Source organism: Lepidochelys kempii, chromosome 7 (genome assembly GCF_965140285.1).
Source record: "Lepidochelys kempii isolate rLepKem1 chromosome 7, rLepKem1.hap1, whole genome shotgun sequence".
NCBI classification, from domain to species: Eukaryota; Metazoa; Chordata; order Testudines; family Cheloniidae; genus Lepidochelys; species Lepidochelys kempii.
The window spans coordinates 47,938,353-47,961,706 of NC_136386.1; the positions used below are offsets into that span (position 1 = coordinate 47,938,353).

The 23,354-nt window shown below is 51.3% G+C and overlaps 1 protein-coding gene across 4 annotated transcripts in view; it reads left to right on the forward strand.

Moving 5' to 3' along the window:
* The window catches only part of CACNA2D2 (calcium voltage-gated channel auxiliary subunit alpha2delta 2), a 588,723-nt gene that overhangs the window by 444,005 nt on the left and 121,364 nt on the right, over positions 1–23,354 (forward strand). For all 4 annotated transcript variants that reach the window (XM_073352554.2, XM_073352555.2, XM_073352560.2 and 1 more), the window contains exon 6: positions 3,048–3,186. In XM_073352554.2, coding sequence (XP_073208655.1) covers positions 3,048–3,186 — 139 coding nt within the window. The remainder of the gene's footprint in view (positions 1–3,047; positions 3,187–23,354) is intronic.

Here is a 23,354-nt window from a genome sequence, read left to right on the forward strand (position 1 = left end):
CCCCCTTTTCCAATTGGAAAACAGAGAGAAGAAGAAGAAAAAACAAAAACTGGGAAATATTCAGTTTTCATTTTGCTGAAAAAGCCACATATATCGAACAAAGTGAAGAATGTTCCTTTAGTTGCAGATTTGTTGTGGGAAATGGACAGTTTTTTTCTACTAGTTCTGTATGTCAGCCAGGAGCTTGCATCTCTTTCCCCCGTGTCCCCTGGGGCAGATCTTCCTTCCACATGCTAACATGCTCTTCCCAAGCCATGCAGCGGATCAAACTGGCAGCTCTGCTGAAGCAGCTAGCAGCGTCCAGGGTGGATCTCTCTTCCAATCACTTCTCTTATCGTTTTCCCCAGGATGATCTCTGCTACCGCAATCAGCCTGTCTCATATGGGCTCAGAGATCTGTACTTCAGTCTGGGAACAGGCAGAATGGGACAGGCATCAAGCTGCTTTTCGAGGAGAATTCGCTCCTCTCCAGACAGCTCAGGAGCACATCTGGGTTCTCTTTTCTTTAGCTGGTATTTAAGCGTGGCTGTGGTAGTTTCGTTGAAGGGGGTGCAGAATCTGATGAAGAGGTGGGCCCAGCCCCTTCTACACACCAGCTCCTCACCTCAGTCCCTGGAAAAATCATGGAGCAGGTCCTCAAGGAAACCATTTTGAAGCACTTGGAGGAGAGGAAGGTGATCAGGAACAGTCAACATGGATTCACCAAGGGCAAGTCATGCCTGACCAACCTGATTGCCTTCTATGAGGAGATAACTGGCTCTGTGGATATGGGGAAAGTGTCCACATGTGATATACCTTGACTAGCAAAGCTTTTGATACGGTCTCCCACAGTATTCTTGCCAGCAAGTTAAACAAGTATGGATTGGATGAATGGACTGTAACAGGTATCAGCAACCTTTGGCACGCAGCCCATCAGGGAAATCCACTGGCGGGCCGGGACGGTTTGTTTACCTGCAGCATCTGCAGGTTCAGCCAATCGCAGCTCCCACTGGCCACAGTTCGCCGTTCCAAGCCAATGGGGGCTGCGGGAAGCGGCGGCCAGCATGTCCCTCGTCCCGCTCTGCTTCCTTGCCCCTTGCTGGCCATTGTGCTGAGATCTGCATCCCTACATGCCACAGGGTGTTGCTCAGCTCTCAGGCCTGCATCTCGGCTCTGATCTTCCCCTGTCCCTGCATGCATGGAGTTCTCCAGAGACCCCTGCATTGGGCCAGCAAGACATCGGAGCCCAGCCCCGCGCTGCTGCTCCGAAAGGAGAATTTTTGCCTCTTCACAGGTTAAATCTCCTTCTAAACAACAACAGGTCCCTTCGTTCAGTTTCCTTGCCAAGGATACAGCAGAATGCCTCGGCAAGGGAGAGGGAAGTGGAGTGTGAAAGAGAGCCAGTGTGTTCCAGCTCCAGCAGTGGGGAATTTACTGTCTCTCCACCATAATTAAATATTGTTTGCATTGCTTATTGACAGAGCGCTAAGCCACACTCTGTTTTAATTTGTTCTTTGATAGTCGCCTTTTGCTGCTAATTGATTTTCAGGGTGGTTTTTATTTTTTGTCTGATTTAATACCTGCGGTGCCACTGAAAACAGAGAGGCAAGGTGACACGGAGCTGAGGAGCGAGCCAGGAACTGGCTTGTCCTCGCACACAGCCAGCTTCCCTCTTCATCTCCACCTGCACGAGTTGATACACAAAGCTCCAAGCTCGTCTCTGGGGAACAGGAGAAGCTGGAGGGATCTGATAGCTGCTCCATCGCCACTGCGGGGATGGAGGAGAAATTGGCATTAGGTAGCTCACAGTTACTCCAGTCTCAGCCTCTTCCAGCAAGGGTACACTGTAGGAAATAGCACAGGAGCGTTGGCTGTGCGGGGAGCGCCCAGCTATGCCTGCCCTGACTTCTCCCAGTAGGAGGTGCTGTAGGAATGGGAGAGGAACTTAGACTGTAGGGAGCTGCCAGCCACTCCATTCCCAATAGGAGGCACTTTGGGGGATAATGTTCTCCCAGCTTCTCCCAGCAGAGGGCACTGTAAGGAATGGGATGTGGGCTGAGTCACTGCAGAAAATTATGCCGGTTGACTGTGTCTGGGGAACTTGTTCCTGGCGTTCCTCAGACACCAGCGGCCATGGTAATATGAAGTGTTGTGATGTTGATAGTGCCTTCCATCTCAGAGGAGCCCAAGGCTCTTTACGAACGCGGTGCATGCAGCCTGACTGAAATGCTGACGCTTCTGGGGTGACAGGGAAACAAAGGTCACAGAGCGCAATGGCTGGGGGGAGGGGAAGGGAAATATCCTCCAAGACAGGAGGGCAAACCCCCTCCTCTTCCAAAAAGTGCCATGGGAGCCGTAACGTCCACGCAGAAAGAAGCAGAAAGAAGCCATGGGTCTGATTGTGTCAGCAGAGCTTAGTGGCTACACCACTACCCATTGTGTGGACTCCGCACCTGGAAAACCAGCCCCTGTGGTCTCTAAGGACTGACCCAAAAGAGAGACGCGCTCTTGGCACGAACCGCCTGGAGCCAACCCTATAGGATAACACCCTGCTCAGAGCTGAAGCTGGGCCCCCGGGGCTTCGACCTGCCTTTTCTGGGGAGAGCACCGGGTTTCTTTCTAAGCCCCGTGCCTCGAATGCTCTGGCCAGGGCTCTTTGGGTCTGTGCCTCCAGATGTGATTAGGAGGTGGGCAGTGAGGGGTTAAATTTAATCACCGCACTAGAGCTGGAATTGCTTAGCACCCCTGAGTATGTGATCGCTTTGCCTGGCTGGTCTCCACACCATGCGCTGGGGCTGGCGGGTGATAGGGCTGGTGAGCCAGCCAGCCCCTGGGTTACAGCTGCACAGTCCCATGCCAACTCGAGCATTCTGACATGCCCGGGTGCCTGCATCTGCCCCACGCAGTGCTGATGTGTGGCGTGGTTCTGGCTGCCAGACCACCATGGGATCTCGCTGCACTTGGGCAGCCCTGGGCTAAGCGCTACCCCCACTCAGCCCTCCCGCCGCTCGCTCTGCCTGTCCCAGGTTGGGCGGTGTGTTGACAAGCTGTGTTCTGTTCCCTTCCCAGGACGATCCAGAGGGAGAAGAGATTGAAAGGGAGAAGTCCAACTCCTTGAAGCTGGAGTTTACCGAAGATGTGAACTTCAAAACCAAGGTTAACTATTCGTATGCCGCCGTGCAGATCCCTACGGACATCTACAAAGGCTGTGAGTGCCGCTTTCTCCTCAATTTCTAGGGACAATTCTGATCGCCTAGGTTGACCCCTGTATAACGTAGGTCAGAGAGCTCCACCCTGTAATTTCCTATCCAGTCAATAACTCCTGACTGAGCCAGAGCATGTCTTTTAGAGAGAGCCCCCCGACCTGGGTGTAAAGATCTCGAAGGAAGGACGGAGGGCTGCACTCATGTGTTAGCTCTCCTCTCTCTATTACTGTCTTTGTGCAACTCATGGTTTATGAAAAATAACGCAGAGCCTGTAACTACCGGAGTCTGGGGGCTCGACAGGCTGACGTAAATGTAGAGCTGTTGAGCCCCTGCATGAACATCCCATCAATGCAGTTCCATGGCGTGGCCTGTGGAAGACGGAGTATGTACCTTTCCCTGGCAAAGCGTGCTACAGTGAGTGACCCCACCCCCCTGTTCAAGGGAGCTGGGATTGTAGCAGAGATGGGTCTGACCCCAAAGACTCCCCAACCTAGGGGAGGTCCCATCTGCCTCCGGCCATTGAAGCACCGAGGCATAGCCTTGGACGATTAGCGGCACTGCACCAAAACCACTCTGTCGCTTTGCCCTGGGGTTCTGTCACCCCCACTGCTCTGTGATGGGAGGCTGCTTGGTACCTCTCTGTCTCCCTCTGTAAGCCGCACTTCTGCTGGAGAGTTTCCCCAAACTGACGCTGGGTGGGCAGTTCTCTTCCCAGCAGAACGGTAGGTAAATAGATCCCCAATCGCCACTCACAATGGTGCAGCTGGTTTCTCCCAGATCACGCTGAGAATGTCAGCCGCCCAGCCTGATGGCTCAGATGAAGCCGTGGGATTGTGTGTGCTGGCCCTAGTGTCACTGCCACTGGTCTGAGGCTGCTCTCCCCTGGTCTCCGTCTCGCTGTCAAACAGCAGCCCTGGCCCATGTCCGGTTTGTGAGCTCAGCGTCAAACAACCACCTGATCTAGTAAGAGGGGGGCCAAGCGCCGGGAGCTCCTGTTGCCGGACATACCTGTAGCTTGCGGAACTTGCTGCAGCTGACACACACTGGCTCGGTTCCTAAGGGGGCAGGGGAATTGGAAGGCCAAGGGTGGGATGGGACCCTCAGCAGACCCCATCTCTCCTGTCTCAACTTTGCTGGATTGTAAAGAGAGGGAGGCAGCGGTTCATTCTCTGCCATGGGACTGATGGATAGAATCATAGAATATCAGGGTTAGAAGGGGTCATCTAGTCCAACCCCCTGCTCAAAGCAGGGCCAATCCCCAATTTTTGCCCCAGATCCGTAATGGCCCCCTCAAGGATTGAACTCACAACCCCTGGGTTTAGCAGGCCAATGCTCAAACCACTGAGCTGTCCCTCCCCCCAGCTGGCTTCACATACTGGGAAAGGGAATGTGTCACCCTGCTGCCCTGGAATCTGGCCCACCTTCGCTGCCACTTGGTCCTCTGGAGCTCTCCGTCCTCCTCATCCAGTGCTAATGCGCAGACAGGTGCTTGGTGGGTGAGAGGGGACCACCTCCCTCCGCAGCATTAGGGACTGGCTTCAGTGAAAAGCAAGGCAGTGGAGTGGCTGGACCAGCAGTGTGTCCGGTGTTGCAGACTGGCCTTGGGCCTTGTCATGAGTGGTTAGAGGTGGAGAGTTCTCACACTTGGTCTGCCTGGGCATCACTGTCTTCTGATGAACCCTGGTGTCAGATGGGAAAGAAGCGTGGGGAACGCGTGCATAGAAGCCCCATGTGTATTGCCGCTCAGTACAGCTGCCTATCTGGAGCCCAGTTAGCGCTCAGTCCCTGCGTGGCTGCCGAGCAACCCTCCTTCTTTCTCATGAGCCCTGCTTTTAAGGCCAGCTCCCTGTCCTGTAACTAGTCCCACTGGGTGGAGGTAGGTGCTACAGATAGCACCTCCCCAGTCCTTAGCCTAAGCCAGAGCCCCTCGTGACATTTACCAGAAGAGTCCCTTGCCCCTCTGTAAGTCCCAGAGGATGGCTCAGTCACACCACCTCCTCCTGACAACAGCTGGGACGAACCCTCCCCACTGGGCAGAGCATTCTGACACTGTTCATTGTGGGGTCTCTTGCGCTTAACAAAGCATCAGGTCTAGGTACCAGCCTTAGATGGCTCGTTGGTCTGAGCCGATACCGTGATCCCCTGTGACAGAGACAGAGACAAGTCCATATGAGCTAATGGAGAGAAATGCATTAATTCCAAGGCTCCCAGGTGATGGGATGTGTTGCAGAGGAGGTTGTGGTGTCCCCATCACCTGAGATGTTTGAGGCTGGATTTGACCCCGCTGCCCGGGATGTGCAGTGAGGTTGGCATCTTCATCCAGGAGCCAGGTAGGCATTCCGCACAATGGCTAAGCTGCGTTGGAGGAACAACGTGGTTTGGTGCTGGCTCCTAATGTTGTTGACATGGTCCAGAGAGGCATTGCTCTGAACCAGCTAGAGTGATGCTCCTTGCAGCACAGCCGACTGCAGTCAGCAGATTCAAGCAGCACCCGAGGCAGTTAGATTCACTAGTGGCCCAGGAGGAGTTGGCGCCAAGTTAACTAGCCCTGGGGTAGAGTCAGGGAGCTGTCAAATAGCAAAGGGATGAGTATGAATTCCCATAGACTGACCCACTGCAGGTCTTGGGGCTTGAGGGCCTTGTAGGAGAGTCTTCTGCATTGTGAGTGAGAAGGAGATTGGGGTCGGCTACCTGCTACCTGCACTGGCTTGCAGAAAATGAAAGCCGTGCTGCATTGATGCAAGGAGGACTGTCTCGCCAAGATCCCTTCCCATCCAGAGGATGAGGTCTTCCATCTCTGTGTTGTCTCCCTGCTTTGGCTGATCGTTGGGAGCAGCCCTCGGCTTTCCCCAGAAATGAGCAAAACTTGCCAACCATCATGTTGTCTTTGGGCCTTGAAAATAACGAGGACAAAGCCAGAGCCTGCTGAGTTCTAAAGCTGTCCGATACACCAGAGTCCGCCCATGCTCCTGCCCCATCACCAGGGAACCTGGAAAGCAGAGCAGGGCCCGCAAGCCGTGATTCTTGCTCACTACGTCCTACGCACTGGCAGTGCAAATCACCTGCGCCCAGCTGGAGTCCTGCATCAAAGGCTCAGGGGTTCTCTGGCTCCCCATTGCTAATCACAGCGCATATACTTGTGCTTCATTGTTATGGGGAACTTTGTGCTTGTGAACATGAAGGGACCTGATGGTGCTGGATGGAGCCAAGCACGGATATACATGTGTGCAGTACGTACCCACCAGGGAGCTGCCAAGAGTTCCCTTCCAGTGTGCCCCAGGGAGCTTGCACATCCACCGAGCCTGTTTGAGGGAGCTGGCCAGACTCCCTACTTTGGATACACCGGGAACCTTTGTCTAGTGGCTGGTCCACCATAGACATTGATAAGTCAGCGACAGCCAGCCACAGAGGGCCTTAGTCCTTTAGCACAAGGGGCTGAGGCTGATGCTTTTTAGAGGCGGGAGGGATAGCTCAATGGTTTGAGCAGTGGCCTGCTAAACCCAAGGTGGTGAGTTCAAGCCTTGAGGGGGCCATTTAGAGATCTGGAGCAAAAATTGGAGATTGGTCCTGCTTTGAGCAGGGGGCTGGACTAGATGACCTTCTGAGGTCCCTTCTAACCCTGTGATATTCTATGATGTGAAGGTCCTGGGTTCAAACCTCACTGTTGACCCAAGCAAGGTCACTGTTTACACGTTCGCTAGGAAAACTCACACTCCTTCTCCCAGCCTAGGAGTACAGAAGCAGGGAGCCCAGACGCAGCTTCCTAGATCACACAGACACACACACAAACTCCCCCATGAGGCTCGCCTCCACTTCCAAATCACCATCTTGCCTGTGATTGGAGCCTAGCTCACATCACCTTATTTAGCCTCACTTTCCATCATGTGCTGATATACACTCGTTAGCGGCATGTACATACGCAGGAGCACATCCTTGGAACCATTTCATCGCATCGGCATCAGTGGATTAGAAATTGCAATTAGTTTTATTACCCAGCTAGCACAGGCCAAGCAGCTAATGAAGCAAATCATGAGATCGGGGAAGGGGGGGGGAGCATGGGACGGGTGAACAGGATGAAATATTCATGATTTCCAACCCCCCGCTCTTCAGCTGGCACAATTGCTAATGTCCTGCCAAAGCCACATAAATCACCATGCTCGGCTATGGAAGGAAATCAGGCTGGAGATTAACTCACTCCGGGGAGTTGGAGCCTATTTGGAGAAATAATGGCCAGGCGGGGATGGCGGGGGCAGAGGAGTGGGGGCAGAATTGAGTAGCTCTGTGGGGAAGAATGTTGCTTCTTTGGAAATAGCCATTGCAAAAATGAGCCAAAGCAACGTTCTGGTGCATGGAAATAGCTGCCAAGTGTGGTGGAGTCAGGGTGGAGTCCTGGCATGCACCATGGCGGGAAGGAAGGGGGCTTGTAGCAAAAGCACTGGGCACCATGTGACATGGTGGCCACCCTCTTGGGACACACGCTGGAGATTAAACTGGTGTTCTCCAGAGCTAAAAGCATGAGTGGCTACAGCTTAAGCTAAAGAGCTTCAGTAAACGGGCGCTCTGATAGACATCTGACCTCCATGAATTGGGCACAGAGCAGGACGCTTGGGGTTACACAGACCCATTCACGATCTCTGTTCACGGAGCCGTGCAGTTTGACTTGAGCCGAGACTCGACACATGGGTGAGAGGAACAATGGGAGAGAAGGGAAGAGGGGCAGGGATCCTCAACCTGGGGGTTGTGGCCCCGACCCTGCCCTGCATCCTCACCCTGTATCGCTTTCTGTTACTTCCATGTCCTTGCTGGCATAGGCAGCTCCTCTCCAGCTAACATCACTAATGGGGGGCTCCCCCCACCTTCCTGACCCCAAAGGTGTTACCGGGCACAGAACTAACCCTGGCCTGGCAGAGCCCTCTCCTCCCCAGATGGCCCGTGCCTTGCCATGGAGGGATTCCTGTGCTCCGCAGGGCTCTCTGCCTCTGGAGTCCTCGGGAAGGAGGTCAGATCCGAGTCAGGCTGGATTCATGGTGAGAATATGATCTCCTGAGAGCAGGTATCCAGCACTTTATGCCAGTCTGGAAACTCTGTGTTCACCTCATCCACCCGGGGAGCCTGGGCCTACGTGTTTCTGAACGTCGAATGAGCCCAGATTGTGATACAAAGGCTCCCTCATGTATGAGAGACTGGGCTGAGATCTGGGGCAACTTGCTTTTTTAGCCAAGAGATCTCAGCCTGGTGCCCTGTCCAGACTCCCCTTTCTGCTCCCTAATCCTCCCCGCCCCAGTTTCAACCACACAATGGTCCTAATCTGTTCTGAAATGGGGCACTAAACAGCTGTCCTCTCCCATGCCAGAGGTGGGTGCTTTTCAGTGGTGGGTGGGTGGCTCCTGTAGCTATGATAGTTCCAAGGCAGCAGACATCGTAGTATGTAAGCACCAGTGCCAAGGGCCACAGATAGAGCCATGTTCTGGTTTGCCCTGTGCGGATGGGATGCCAGGAGCCTTCCTTCTGCCACATGCTCCCTGGTGGCAAGGCCAGGGATTGTTTGGGGCAGCAGCAGTGCTTGGCTCATCAAAGGAGCAGGACAGGTGGTCAGTGCACCTCTTCCAGCACGAGGAAATGGGGTGGAGGGAACAGATGTCAGGTCCTGCTGCAGACTCTAGCTGCTGTGCACTCCTGGCCTAGGCACGGAGGTTTGGAAAGCACTGGGGATGCTTGGGAATGGGAAGAGCCATGGATAGACGTGGCTGTTTGGAGAGCCTGACAGAATATATTACAGTTTCAGTCCTGGAGCCTGCGTCCCCAGCTTTGGAAGGAGTCCCTTGGTGCTGGATGCTCTGTTTCCTGTGGTGTGGCCGTGGAGGATTAACAGAGTTCTGCTAAGGGAGCAAAACTGAGAATGCGCAGTAAGCACGGCCCTGTGGGGGCAGATTAAGGCCACTTGGGCTGGGCAGAGCAGAAGCAAAGGTAATACCGGTTAACGGCAGGGGACTCAGAGGAGAGGGCAGAACCCAGCTGAAGGATGATGTGTGAGCAGAGCAGTCTGGATGTGTGGAATGGGTGTACGTGCCAGCGAGGGTGAGGCCTGGGTACCAAAGCAGGAAAGGAGAGTTTAGTTGGACTCTCAGGAGATCTTTCTGCTGGCAAGAACTACAAGGCTGTGGCATCAATTCCCCGAGGGACCAGGCTGTGGAAACAGCCTTTTAAATATGAACTGAATAACGCACACTACACTCGGGGGACGACTTCTGTGCTTGCTGCTGCAGGGGAGGAATGAGACGGTACCTGACAGGGCACCTCTGATTTGTATGAGCTTGGCAGCCTGGCTTCTGGAGCAATCCACGCACCTGCCCTGCACCATGAGAGCGGCTTTCAGGTGCATTGGAGAAGCAACCTTTGTGTTCTGGGGAGAGAGGAAAAGTGAGGATCTTAGAGTGCCCTCTGCTGGCTGTCCAGTGCAGCATCCTCACTAGTGACTGCCGAGAGGGCCATGCAGACCCCTTCAGAAGAGGGGTGTTGTTGTGGAAGGAAGAGACTGGGATTGGGGGCTGATCCAGCCAGAAGCTTGTGAGGGGTGAGTCCTGGAGGAGGAGCTAACTGTGCTGTGCTCAGGAGCTGGGTGGGCAGTGGGGCTGGAAAGGACGGATGGGGCTTGAGGAAAAAAGAAGAGCTGTCTGGTTAAGGCAATAGCGAGTTTTAAGTGTGCTGGCATGTTCTTTGTGCAATGGGACACCCTAGTCAGACCTGTCTTGAGAAAGCTGCCCTTGGACTCTTCATGAGCAACTGGTGCTTCCATCTGCTTACAAACAAGGTTGTGTGTAAGTACCATTATGTATTGAATGAGAAATAACTGCCTGGATCCAGAGGTGGTTCCCAGCCTGCTCCGAATGGTCCCAGCCTGGGGAAAATTCAGCTCCGGACTTCACTCTGGGTTTTCAGCCAGGGCCCAGCCCTCATGACAGCAGAGCTCCAAAATTCCCCATGGTGGGAGGTGCGCACTGTCGTTGCTGCTCCTAGGAGGACTGTAGAGGGGAGCAGTGGGCAGACCCTTCTCCTGCAGAGATCCACAGCCCGGGGGGGGATCACTGTGACTTCTCTGATGTGACGCTCTAGCCGTCAGATTAAAGGACAGTTTTGCAATGGTCACCTGTAGCGGTGCAAGACCCATCGCCATGGCACCGCCTGCTGGCCATTCTGGAATTAGCTCAAGTCCTTCCACAGGGCGTCCTCCTCCAGTGGTGTCTCGCTCGCTGTTACTTCCGCTTTGCTGTCTCCACCAGTCTGTGACCCATATCGTTCCCCGGACTGCAGTGTCCTCTTCTGGGCACAGCCCTCCGGCTGTGCCCCACGCTGTTATCTCTCCCACTTTCAGGGGAACTGGCAATCTATAGTCCAGCCACTCGTCTCCGTGGCCCTCTGCAGTCACCAGTTTAGTCCCTCGCTCTGGGGCAAACTGCAGTCTGTGTTAGCCACTTGCCTCAGGGCAAGTGGGGGCAGCCCTAGCACGTTATCTGCCCTTCCTCCAGGGCCTCAGTCTGGCAGCAGTCAGACTGAAGCTCCTTCTGTTCTGCTACCCTGCCCAGCATTGCTCTAGCCATGATGCTTCTAGGCAGCAAAGCCTTCTCCCTGGCAGGCCAGGGAGAGACCCCCTCTGCTCTCTTGAGCAGCCCTTTATGTATGGCCCCTGTTGGCCCTGATTGGCCGCTGCAACAAGCCACCTCCCGATTGGCTCGCTTAGTGAGCCCTCCTCTAATCGGAAGGTTCTGCATAGGCTCCCTCTGGCCTGTTTCAACCCTTCCCCCCTGTGTGGACCGGCCACCCCACCACAGCACCATAGACCTGGGGGGAATATTGGAAGGCACGAGTGAGATCTGAAATCGTGATGCACAGATACATTACCCTGTGTCAAAATGCACAGATTCCCACCAGAATAGTAAATTGGAGCTTTGGATAGAATAGGCCGAAGAACCACAAGAAACAAGTTTGCTTTCAATTTGGAGAAAGATTTCCTGAGCACTCCTTTCCTGCCCAGTCCTGCTGCTCACAAACTCAGAACAGTTGCTCCAGCAACCAAAGAGTTAAAAGGGTGGAGCAGGGTCAAAATAAGGCTTTGAGGCTGACCCTGCAGGCCCCTGATCAGTGCCTCCATAAGTATATTAAAACGGGAGGAGCAGCTGCTCCAGGGAACTGCGGTAATTAGAAACAATCAGCACTGCCTCATTCGTTGTAAATTTCATTTTTCTTCTTTTTCCAAAGCCCATTTACGAGCCCCGGTGCCTGGCGTTTCTCTGTGATGGAAAGTGAGTTCACAGGAAAAGGATCAGAGCCTGGAGAACTTTCTTCCTGCTGTTTATTTAGTGTTAATTTAAAAAAAAGAGAGCCAGGGTTGCATGTCCAGGGCATGCACTTGACAACCGGATCGCCTTTAACTCACCAGGGAAGCATGGCTCTCCCAGTCGAGCTGCCCAGCCAGCAGTGAAGGTGGGCAGCCAGATGCAGTCACAGCCCTGCGCAGTCGTGCTTTGGGTACCCACATGAAACGGTTGGCCAGTGGGGTTTGCCATGTGGGGAACCGAACCCCAGTGCTACACCGGCCCCTCCCCACCGGGGAAGGAGGGTGCCAAGCCCTGGATAGAGACTGGACATGGGGCATCCAGTGGGTGGGACGTCCCCCCTAGTACAGTCTGCTTAGGGAACCCTCTGCCTGGCCCCATCGCTGGCGTCATTTCCCCTGAGTAGCTTCCAGCCCAATACAGTGGAGTCCCCCACGCCCATGCACGCAACACGATTTAGGGGGAGCAGCCAGTGGCAGCGTCTCCCGAGGACCAGCACCCTCCAGGGATGAGGTCCAGCCCTGGCCAGGGAGCTCTGTAGAGAGAAGGCTGGAAACAGAGGGGAAAGGGGCCCTTGGCTGGGGCACGAACAGGTCAATGCTACATGGAGAATTCCAGCCTCTCACTTCCCCTCTGTAAAATGGGAGTATTATTAGGGTCTGATCCTGTGAAAGGGACATCTCGAGCATTGATCATGGGTGTTAGGGGGACCTCGTCTGTCTCTAGCCAGCCCCATGAAGTCCACGTGGCAGCTGCCAGGTTCAAGGAAGGACAAGGAGGCGGCGATGGGCAGGGAAGCATTGATTCCCAGCATTTAGGGGGTCCGGATGCAACAGCTCTCCCTGGGGATGTTGGAGGTTTGGCTGGCTGTCAGGGAGTGAGTGGGATTGAGAGGCACAAGCGGTGCCCCTTGGCTTGCCAGCTCCCCAGCCCTGTCCCATGCCAGTCTGGCACAGAAGCACCAGAGGGGCACTATCGCTGGCGGGCACGTTAATTAATACACGGAATGAAACACCCTCCACAGTCACCCGTCACTACACACACAAATTACATTTTACATGTTTTTTATTTACTGTGTCACTTGTAATTAAATCCCTAATCGCTTGCTAGAGGACGTGGCCTGGTCCTGCCTGTCTGGAGGTGGGGGGAGGTGGGGGGAGGGCGCCTGGAAGGGTCCGATCCAGCCTCAGTATCGGGGGATGGGAGAATCACCAGGGGCAGTGCTGGGGAAGGAGAGAGAGAAATGGGGATTTGGAGCGTGTTTGAGCAGGGAAGGAGTCCTGGATGGACCTGGTCCCCTGATTCAGTCCCATTAATAAGAAACAAGAGGCTCCAGCAGAGAATCCAGCAGGAGTGGGACAGCAGAGAGAAAGAGGCATCTGTGAGCCCCTCACACGGGGAATTTCCCTCGGCTGGCAGGATCAGGCCCTCTGCTCGCCCACTCCCCTAATTCTGGCAGGGGATAATAATGGAGTAGTTTGGCTGTGGTGAAGGAGACCCGCGTACTGTCCGTTTACACACAACCCAAAGCGACCTGCCCCAATCTCTCTCTGAAGTGCAAAGGGGCCATTCAGGCAAAACAGGGTGGGGGAATGAGCAGGGTCCAGCTAGGATCCAACCACGTCACCATCAAGAGACTAGCAGCCTTCACATGCAAAGCCCAGCGCCTGGATGACACTCTCCCTGGTGATCAGGTTCAGCATAGCAAGGGAAGCTTTCTGCACGCATCAGCCTGGCTTGGGGAGTTGCCTGAGTCTTTGGCAAAAGTATTTGGCACTCGGCACAAGAAAAGATTTTTCCAAGGGACACATCTGTGTCTCTCCCCAACACCCCACCTGTATGGAGCTTTGGCCATGAAGTCGCTCTGGGGAATACTTGTATGTGCTGGAAAGCCTTGGAATGACTCATGGGTGTTAAGGCTACAGGACAGGTTTTATTCTAAGCCTCTGGTTTTGGTGACTTACAATTTTCTGAAATTTTCTTCCTTCAGGCTGGAATTTTCCAACCGTGGTCTCTGCCCCCAAAGTGATCTTTGTTTAAAGTTTGAGCACAACTCATTCATCTATTTTTGAAAGGGTTTAAAGAGGAAAAATACACACATTTGCCATTTCAGAACCAAAAAAACCCCCGTTGCATTCTCTTTTTGAACTGCTCTGCAGCAGAATCATCAGGGGGGTAGAAAGTTGAAATTTGGGAGAGAAGTAGCCCTCTCTTGGAAGTGCTTTAAAATGTTCTGAAGAAACTTAGTTTTGTGTTCACCCATGGAAAATCAAACCTCATGCATACGTGGGACATTTTGTTTGGTGTTTTCTTGCTGAGCACATAACTGTATAGCTAAGGTTCCATTGTACATCCTGAGTGGCCCTCTCAGCTACATATGCTACTGCTTAATCTCCTAAATTACTACAGTCATACCGAACCCACTTTCCAAATGCATCAGTGAAAAACACGGGCAGCTGCTGCTTTCCCCACCAAAAAATGCCTCCAAGCAGCCAAGGGAGCCATGCACTGCGCTGAGACTCAGGAGGGTTGGTGTTTCTGAGGCAAATTCAACCTGATAAAAGGAAATATACTCTTTCACACAACATGCAGTTAGACTACGGAACTCATTGCCACAAGAAGTCACCATGGCCAAGAACTTAGCAAGATTCCAAAGGGGGTTGGACACTTATATGGAGATCAAGGCTATCCAGATCTATCATAGTTAATGAGAACAAAAATGATGGAAGGGAGATTAAACCTCAGGCTTCAAGGTTTACTCCAATCTCTAACTATTAGAGACCAGAATGAGGCCTATGGGTGGGGTGGGGTGGGGTGGGCAGTTTATCCCACATCTGCTACCGGGGGGCTCTGTCACTTCCCTCTGAAGCATCAGGCCCTGGCCGCTGTCACAGACGGAATGTGGGCTGGATGGACCATGGGTCTGGGCCAGTCTGGCAATGCAAGTGTCCTTTTCCCTCTGCTGAGTGGCCTAAATAACTCTGCACTTCACAGCTCTTATTTAGCAAAGCCTCATGCCACTCCTCCAAGAGGTTAGGCCAGTACCATTGCCACCGTCTGTGAGATGGGGTCAGAAAGGCACGGAGAGGTTGAGAGCACTGCACAGAAAGCAAACTTCCCTCCCTCTCGGGCCATGTCTACACTACAAAATTACATCAGTACGCAGCCATCACAGTAATCACATTGCTTCTGTGCGCGCTTGGCTCCTTGTGTTGGCGCTGTGTGTCCTCACCAGGAGCACGTGTATCGACTGCATTGTCAACGTGGGGCATTGTGGGACTGCTCATGGAAGCCAGTATCAGCTGACATAAGCAATGCAGAGTCTACACTCATACTCTGTGCCACGTGGGAAGGTGGTGTTACTAAACTGGTGTCGTGGGAGCCAGATTTAAGTGAAGACACTTTCACAGCTAGGTTGATGCGAGGCAGCTTACATCGACCTAACCCTATAGTGGAGACTGGGCCTGGGTGTGTCTACATAGCAAAGAAAAATCCACGGCACCGAGCCTCAGAGGTCAATTGACTCAGGCTTGTGGGGCTCAGACTGACAGGCTGAAAACAATTGCATAGACCTTCCCTGCTCACCGGGTTACAAAGCCCGGGCTCCAGCCCAAGCAGGAATGTCTATGCTGCTATTTGTCGCCTCACAGCCTGAGCCCTGCAAGACCTGGGCTCTGAGACTCGGTCCCGCGAGTTTTTCTTTGTGGACAGAACCTCTGTCCTGGCTCTGATGCCTTCTCCCATCCATGGGTGGGCAGGACAGACATCGAGGAGAGATCGGTAAGGGGTCAGAGTGGGGGAGAGCTTGAGAACAGCCATTTCTGTCAAGAGACAAGTTGCTTTAAGAAGAAAGCAAGAGAGAAAGCATGCAGAGGAGCTGGCATTGTTGGTTCAGGCTTGAAATATCTCCTCTCCCTGGAGCAGTTGGTTCCCTTCTCAGCAGGACTGTCTCAGACGTTTATCTTCAAGGCCCCGTGCAGTGCATTGTATTATGTTGTTATGTTGTTATACAGCGAATCCCTGATGGTTGTGTGGGTGGGTGATGGTGAGCCCATAGTGCAGTGCACGAGAGCAAAGATTTGCTCAGGAGACATATAAAATTCCCCCCCTGCCCTTTTGTGCAGGAATCCTGTGTGTTGGTTGACTTCTGCTCTCCTCCCCAGAGTCTGCTGCATTTCCACAGTGCCCTGCGTGTATAATGCAGATATCACTTTGCAGGAATAAAAATCATTATACAAATGTAAAATATCATGGTACCTGCTGCTTGTATCAACAAATTCTATTGGGATATCTGCGTTACTGGGACATGCCCAGGGAAACTGGTTTAGCCAAATGCCAGCAAATGGTAATGACTGCCACAGTATTGGCACAAAAGCAGTTAGTGCAGAGTAGTTTAACAGTGAGTAACCAGGTGTTAAATTGGGTATGAAATGCTAAACGCTGACCAAGATCTCAATCCAGGTCACCTGGGTTCTTGCGGCCTGGGAGAAGGCTGGCAGCGCTCCACTGGGGTCTAGCCAAATAGTTTAAATGACAGAATTTACATGTTGTATTTGCTGATTGTTGTGAAAGCCAGGAGAGCTTCCGAGACCTGCAGACGGGAGCTTCTGCTGCTATTTTTTTTTTATTTTATTTTTTACTTTTTCCCTTTCATATTGAACAGAGGAGACAACTAGGAAATTCCAAACAAAAGTCTTCTGTTAAGGACATGTTTGGGTTGCATGTTTAGACCCTCAGAAGTCAAACAATGCTGAAGTTAGTTACTGTGGACCCTTAACTCTGCCCCTTTGCCTGTATCCATTAGGATGCAGCCTTTAATTACACAGTCACAGCCTGTTTCCCAAATAATACCATTGCCCTTTAACCCCAGCAGTTATCCAAAGTTCCGAACCTTGCAGGGGTGGTTCCATTCGGACAAACAATCAGTGATACAAGTCAGGGACATTCCTGGAGCAATCTCGTATGTTTACCAAGAATGGTCACAGTTCTGTTCCCTGACCTCAGCAGCAAGCCGCTTCCTTGCTCAGAACTCCCCGGATCTGCCTCTCCAACGAGCGCTGTGTCTGCTTCCTCTCAGGGTCTCCCTCACAACTTCCCTTGGCTGCCTGCCTCCAACACCCACAGCTTGCAACTAGCATCACCCTGTTAATCTACCTATAATAATCATGGTCTCTAGCTCTTATCTAGACTTTTCATCAGCAGATCTCAAAGCGCTTTACAAAGGGAGGTCAGGATCATAACAGATGGGAAAAGTGAGGTGAGTTGATTTGCCCAAAGTCACCCAGCAGGTCAGTGGCACAGCCAGGACTAGAACCTGGGTCTTCTGAGTACCTGCCTGGCTTAGCTCTGACCCGCCGTCCATCATAGTGCTTTGTCTCATCACCTCCATTGTCTTCAGCTGTTTTGACTACAGAAAGAGGCTTGCTTTCTCCTTCTGTTGATTATCTTTAGACCCAAGACCCATCGCATGGCAGCCATTTGCAAATACCTTTCAGTACAACAATGCATCATGCAATTTTTTCTACAAGCGTAGATACCCACGTGTTGTATCTTTTGGTCCGGCTCAGTGCACTATTGTTACATGTTTGTGCACTGTTTAGCACAATGCAGCCCCAACCACATTCCAGATGTTTATTAACAATACTGTAACAAGAAGAAGAAGCTAATAGTGAATGGAGATTCCTTGTTTTTCTCGTGAGGTCTTGTGTGTACTGATCTATCTTGGGTACCATATCAAGCTGTGGTGGTTGATGCCCACAACTAAATGAGGTGGGTATGAAATGTAACAGTTTCCCATGAAATCTGTCATTTCCTCACCACCACTTTTTTTTTTCCTCATGGGAAAAATACAGCTGCTGGCCCAGTGAAACAAGAAATCGTGCAAAATACACTGATAACATAACTCAGTAGGTGCAGCTTTCTGAGAAACGGCATCTGAGATACTGACATCATAAATTATTGGCTGGAGATATATCTGTCTGCAGAAGGGAAAAAAAAGTCCTCTTCACCATATCGGGCAGGATACAGAGAAATATATTCAGATCCAGCCTTTAGAGAGAAGACAACAGGTTATATATAGCAGGCTAAGGGCCAAAGTGGGATTCAGCCCTAAATCAATATAAATATTCTTAGGCCATTAGGTCAATAACATTAATAAAAAATACCTTACCCTATGCTGCATGTGTGTATCTAAGATGTAGAAAAAACTGTCTGCTAAAGGATATGGATTGACAAATAGTGTGTGTTCCTGTCATTAAAGACTGTTTGGCATCCACACAAGGGGGCAGAGGAAGGGCTAGGCATGCAATTGTGACCTGTGCACTTTCTGACTATCGAAGGCATAACCGTATAACTCTAACATTCTACTACAGAGATTTCTTTCTATGGAATAAGAGTATATTAGCAAAGGATGCTCCCAGCTGCTTCAGTCCCGGCCTCTCCCAGTAGGTGACACTGTAGGGAGCAGGGCAGGCTGGCTGTGGGGGAGCTCCCAGCTACTCCAATCCCAGCCTTTCCCAGAAGGGGGTGCTGTAAGGAGTGGGCAGGAGCATTGGCTGGGGCAGAGCTCCCAGCTATGCCAGCCTCTCCCAGCAGAGGGTGTTGTAGAGAGCGGGGAAGGCTAGCTGTGGAGGAAGAAAAGGAGTACTTGTGGCACCTTAGAGACTAACCAATTTATTAGAGCATAAGCTTTCGTGAGCTACAGCTCACTTCCTCAGATGCATATCGTGGAAACTGCAGCAGGCTTTATATATACACAGAGAATATGAAACAGGCTAGCTGTGGAGGAGCTCCCAGTTGCCTCCGTCCTGGCCTCTCCCAGCAGGGGGCGCTGTAGGGAGCAGGGCAGGCACACTGGCAGTGGGGGAGCTCCCAGCTACACCAGCCCCAGCCTCTCCAGTGCAGAACTGGATGAGACGTTTATTTTCATTAATGAAAGAAGACGTTGGTTTTGAAGTTGCTGCTGTGCCGTTCAGAAAAGATTTGCAGGGCACGGTGCCCATCCCAGCGGGGCATCAGGACAGAGGCTGCAGGAGACTCCAGAGAGATTAATTTTTGTTTTCTCCTCTCCATTCTCTATTGTGTATGCTGAAGGAGATCAATACGTAAAGCACATTCCTCACGCCTGCTAATGCAGAGTCACGGAGCATTTGCTGTGCCATTGATTGGCTACCAGGAGGAAAGGAACAGAAAAGGAGGCTTTTAGAGACAAAGGGGGACATAGAGGACTGTATGTCACCATGGTGCTGTAGGCACCTGCTTATTCTTCTGTCTAATGGACGAGGTAGGGAGTCTCTGATTTTCCTCTCATGAGTCAGTCCCTGGGCTTGGATGAATCACTCCTTATTTCTGGTTCCATGTTCCCATCGTATCTGGCTGTCAGTTCCTTGGGGAGGGGACCCGGCCCACATAGTGGGTCTGTGCCATCTGCCAGCACCTGTGCTTTTGTAGCCCAACACTGGCCTGGTTTGAGAGGCGCATGGTTTTTGTATGTACGGGTTTGATTTTGAAAAGGCGTGTGTGAGAGGGAGTGAATGAGACCATGTGTCTGTGGGTTTTGCCATGTGCCTGAATTAACTAGAATTAAATACCTCTTATGGAAAGGTTTATTTTCTCAGATGGAGGAAATTAAAAATGAAAGTGGAATTACTTAAAAATGAAAAGCTTTACTATATTTTATTTAATTGATTGGTTGATTGATTAATTGATAGGCTTATTTATAGTGTCTGAGCACCTCACAGGAATTGGTGGTGTTACCTCACTGCACTCTATTATTATTCCCATTTTACAAATGGGGAAAACTGAGGCACAACCACTAATGTTTAGCTGGCAATTTGGCAGAAGCTAAGCTTTGATTTTCAGTGGTGCTGAGCTTCTGTTGACTCCAGCTGGAGTTAAGGGCCCTTAAGATCATGTTTTCATGACAGTTCTGAGCCAGATTTTTAAGAGCTTCGCACCAAGTGTCTCCCGTTATAACGCAGGGTTTCCTCCCTAAAAAGCATTGTAGAGATCAGAGAGAAAGGGGTCTTATATTACAGTCTATTAACCCATTCTGTGCTCAGCTGCACCCTGACTCTAGACCAATAAGATCCCCCCATAGCACCCGGGCAATTTGCATAATAGTAACAAATAATGAAATTGATGGAGAGGTGTTTTTCTTCATGGCTCCAGCAAATGCTCCTTCTCAAGGGCCAATAGATGGCCCCTTTACTGGATAGATGTAGGCCCAAAGTTGGGAGTGGATAATGTGGGCAGTGGATAGTTCTTGTGTTGTGTGTTCCCGCTTATTGCACCCCCAGCTCTTTGCAGCATGATTCATCTGTTGCCTGGCCTAGCGAGCTGGCTCCAGTGTGCCTTGAGGCTTTGGGGGAAGGGTAATAAGGATGACTAAGGAGTTTAGAGGAGGGACTGATGTAGGAGGAACCTCTAAGGAAACTAAATATATTCATCGGGTCACATGCTAGTTCTCATATAATACAACTGATGTGCCATTTTTTCCCTGCAACCTTAAGATACCCGGAACGATGCATGGCACAAGAAGCTGCTACGCTGGGCTATCTAAAAACTGGCATGGTGTTGTTTTGCAGTAATAGAGAAATTATATGGGATCATGTAGGAAGAGACTGTATCATAATTTATGCATACGAGGGGCAGAGTTAAGGTAACGTGTGATCTAACCTTTGGCCTTCCCTGGTTTGTCAGTGCTTAGCTGTGTCACCTTAATGTTCTGTTCACAGCTTTTTCCACTGGAGTTTCCTAGGGTGGTTGTGGGGTTTTGGGGGTGGAGATTACAAAAAAATACAACGGATAAGGAGAAGCCATTTTACAAAATAAAGGAAGAGAAGCTCCAGTCTTCAGTTCTGTGAAACTCCACAGCTGGCAGGACGAATGTTGGTACATTCCATCACCCAGCACGAGCACCCGGACACCTTCCGACCTGTGCTGCTGCAGCCTGGAGATCCAAAGGTGTTTCAGGATCAGGCTCTCCCCTGCACACCCGGGCTTCCCTGCATCTTCGCCAGGGCTTGAGGCAAGACTGGGATCATAGAATCATAGAATATCAGGGTTGGAAGGGACCCCAGAAGGTCATCTAGTCCAACCCCCTGCTCAAAGCAGGACCAATTCCCAGTTAAATCATCCCAGCCAGGGCTTTGTCAAGCCTGACCTTAAAAACCTCTAAGGAAGGAGATTCTACCACCTCCCTAGGTAACGCATTCCAGTGTTTCACCACCCTCTTAGTGAAAAAGTTTTTCCTAATATCTAATCTAAACCTCCCCCACTGCAACTTGAGACCATTACTCCTCGTTCTGTCATCTGCTACCATTGAGAACAGTCTAGAGCCATCCTCTTTGGAACCCCCTTTCAGGTAGTTGAAAGCAGCTATCAAATCCCCCCTCATTCTTCTCTTCTGCAGGCTAAACAATCCCAGCTCCCTCAGCCTCTCCTCATAACTCATGTGTTCCAGTCCCCTAATCATTTTTGTTGCCCTTCGCTGGACTCTCTCCAATTTATCCACATCCTTCTTGAAGTGTGGGGCCCAAAACTGGACACAGTACTCCAGATGAGGCCTCACCAATGTCGAATAGAGGGGAACGATCACGTCCCTTGATCTGCTCGCTATGCCCCTACTTATACATCCCAAAATGCCATTGGCCTTCTTGGCAACAAGGGCACACTGCTGACTCATATCCAGCTTCTCGTCCACTGTCACCCCTAGGTCCTTTTCCGCAGAACTGCTGCCTAGCCATTCGGTCCCTAGTCTGTAGCTGTGCATTGGGTTCTTCCATCCTAAGTGCAGGACCCTGCACTTATCCTTATTGAACCTCATCAGATTTCTTTTGGCCCAATCCTCCAATTTGTCTAGGTCCTTCTGTATCCTATCCCTCCCCTCCAGCGTATCTACCACTCCTCCCAGTTTAGTATCATCCGCAAATTTGCTGAGAGTGCAATCCACACCATCCTCCAGATCATTTATGAAGATATTGAACAAAACTGGCCCCAGGACCGACCCTTGGGGCACTCCACTTGATACCGGCTGCCAACTAGATATGGAGCCATTGACCACTACCCGTTGAGCCCGACAATCTAGCCAGCTTTCTACCCACCTTGTAGTACATTCATCCAGCCCATACTTCCTTAACTTCCTGACAAGAATACTGTGGGAGACCGTGTCAAAAGCTTTGCTAAAGTCAAGAAACAATACATCCACTGCTTTCCCTTCATCCACAGAACCAGTAATCTCATCATAAAAGGCGATTAGATTAGTCAGGCATGACCTTCCCTTGGTGAATCCATGCTGGCTGTTCCTGATCACTTTCCTCTCATGCAAGTGCTTCAGGATTGATTCTTTGAGGACCTGCTCCATGATTTTTCCAGGGACTGAAGTGAGGCTGACTGGCCTGTAGTTCCCAGGATCCTCCTTCTTCCCTTTTTTAAAGATTGGCACTACATTAGCCTTTTTCCAGTCATCCGGGACTTCCCCGGTTCGCCACGAGTTTTCAAAGATAATGGCCAATGGCTCTGCAATCACAGCCGCCAATTCCTTCAGCACTCTCGGATGCAACTCGTCCGGCCCCATGGACTTGTGCACGTCCAGCTTTTCTAAATAGTCCCTAACCACCTCTATCTCCACAGAGGGCTGGCCATCTCTTCCCCATTTTGTGATGCCCAGCGCAGCAGTCTGGGAGCTGACCTTGTTAGTGAAAACAGAGGCAAAAAAAGCATTGAGTACATTAGCTTTTTCCACATCCTCTGTCACTAGGTTGCCTCCCTCATTCAGTAAGGGGCCCACACATTCCTTGGCTTTCTTCTTGTTGCCAACATACCTGAAGAAACCCTTCTTGCTACTCTTGACATCTCTGGCTAGCTGCAGCTCCAGGTGCGATTTGGCCCTCCTGATAACATTCCTACATGCCCGAGCAATATTTTAATACTCTTCCCTGGTCATATGTCCAACCTTCCACTTCTTGTAAGCTTCTTTTTTATGTTTAAGATCCGCTAGGATTTCACCATTAAGCCAAGCTGGTCGCCTGCCATATTTACTATTCTTTCGACTCATTGGGATGGTTTGTCCCTGTAACCTCAACAGGGATTCCTTGAAATACAGCCAGCTCTCCTGGACTCCTTTCCCCTTCAAGTTAGTCCCCCAGGGGATCCTGGCCATCCGTTCCCTGAGGGAGTCGAAGTCTGCTTTCCTGAAGTCCAGGGTCCGTATCCTGCTGCTTACCTTTCTTCCCTGCGTCAGGATCCTGAACTCAACCAACTCATGGTCACTGCCTCCCAGATTCCCATCCACTTTTGCTTCCCCCACTAATTCTACCCGGTTTGTGAGCAGCAGGTCAAGAAAAGCGCCCCCCCAGTTGGCTCCTCTAGCACTTGCGCCAGGAAATTGTCCCCTACGCTTTCCAAAAACTTCCTGGATTGTCTATGCACCGCTGTATTGCTCTCCCAGCAGATATCAGGAAAATTAAAGTCACCCATGAGAATCAGGGCATGCAATCTAGTAGCTTCCGTGAGCTGCCGGAAGAAAGCCTCATCTACCTCATCCCCCTGGTCCGGTGGTCTATAGCAGACTCCCACCACTACATCACTCTTGTTGCACACACTTCTAAACTTAATCCAGAGACACTCAGGTTTTTCTGCAGTTTCGTACCGGAGCTCTGAGCAGTCATACTGCTCCCTTACATACAGTGCTACTCCCCCACCTTTTCTGCCCTGCCTGTCCTTCCTGAACAGTTTATAACCATCCATGACAGTACTCCAGTCATGTGAGTTATCCCACCAAGTCTCTGTTATTCCGATCACGTCATAGTTCCTTGACATCACCAGGACCTCCAGTT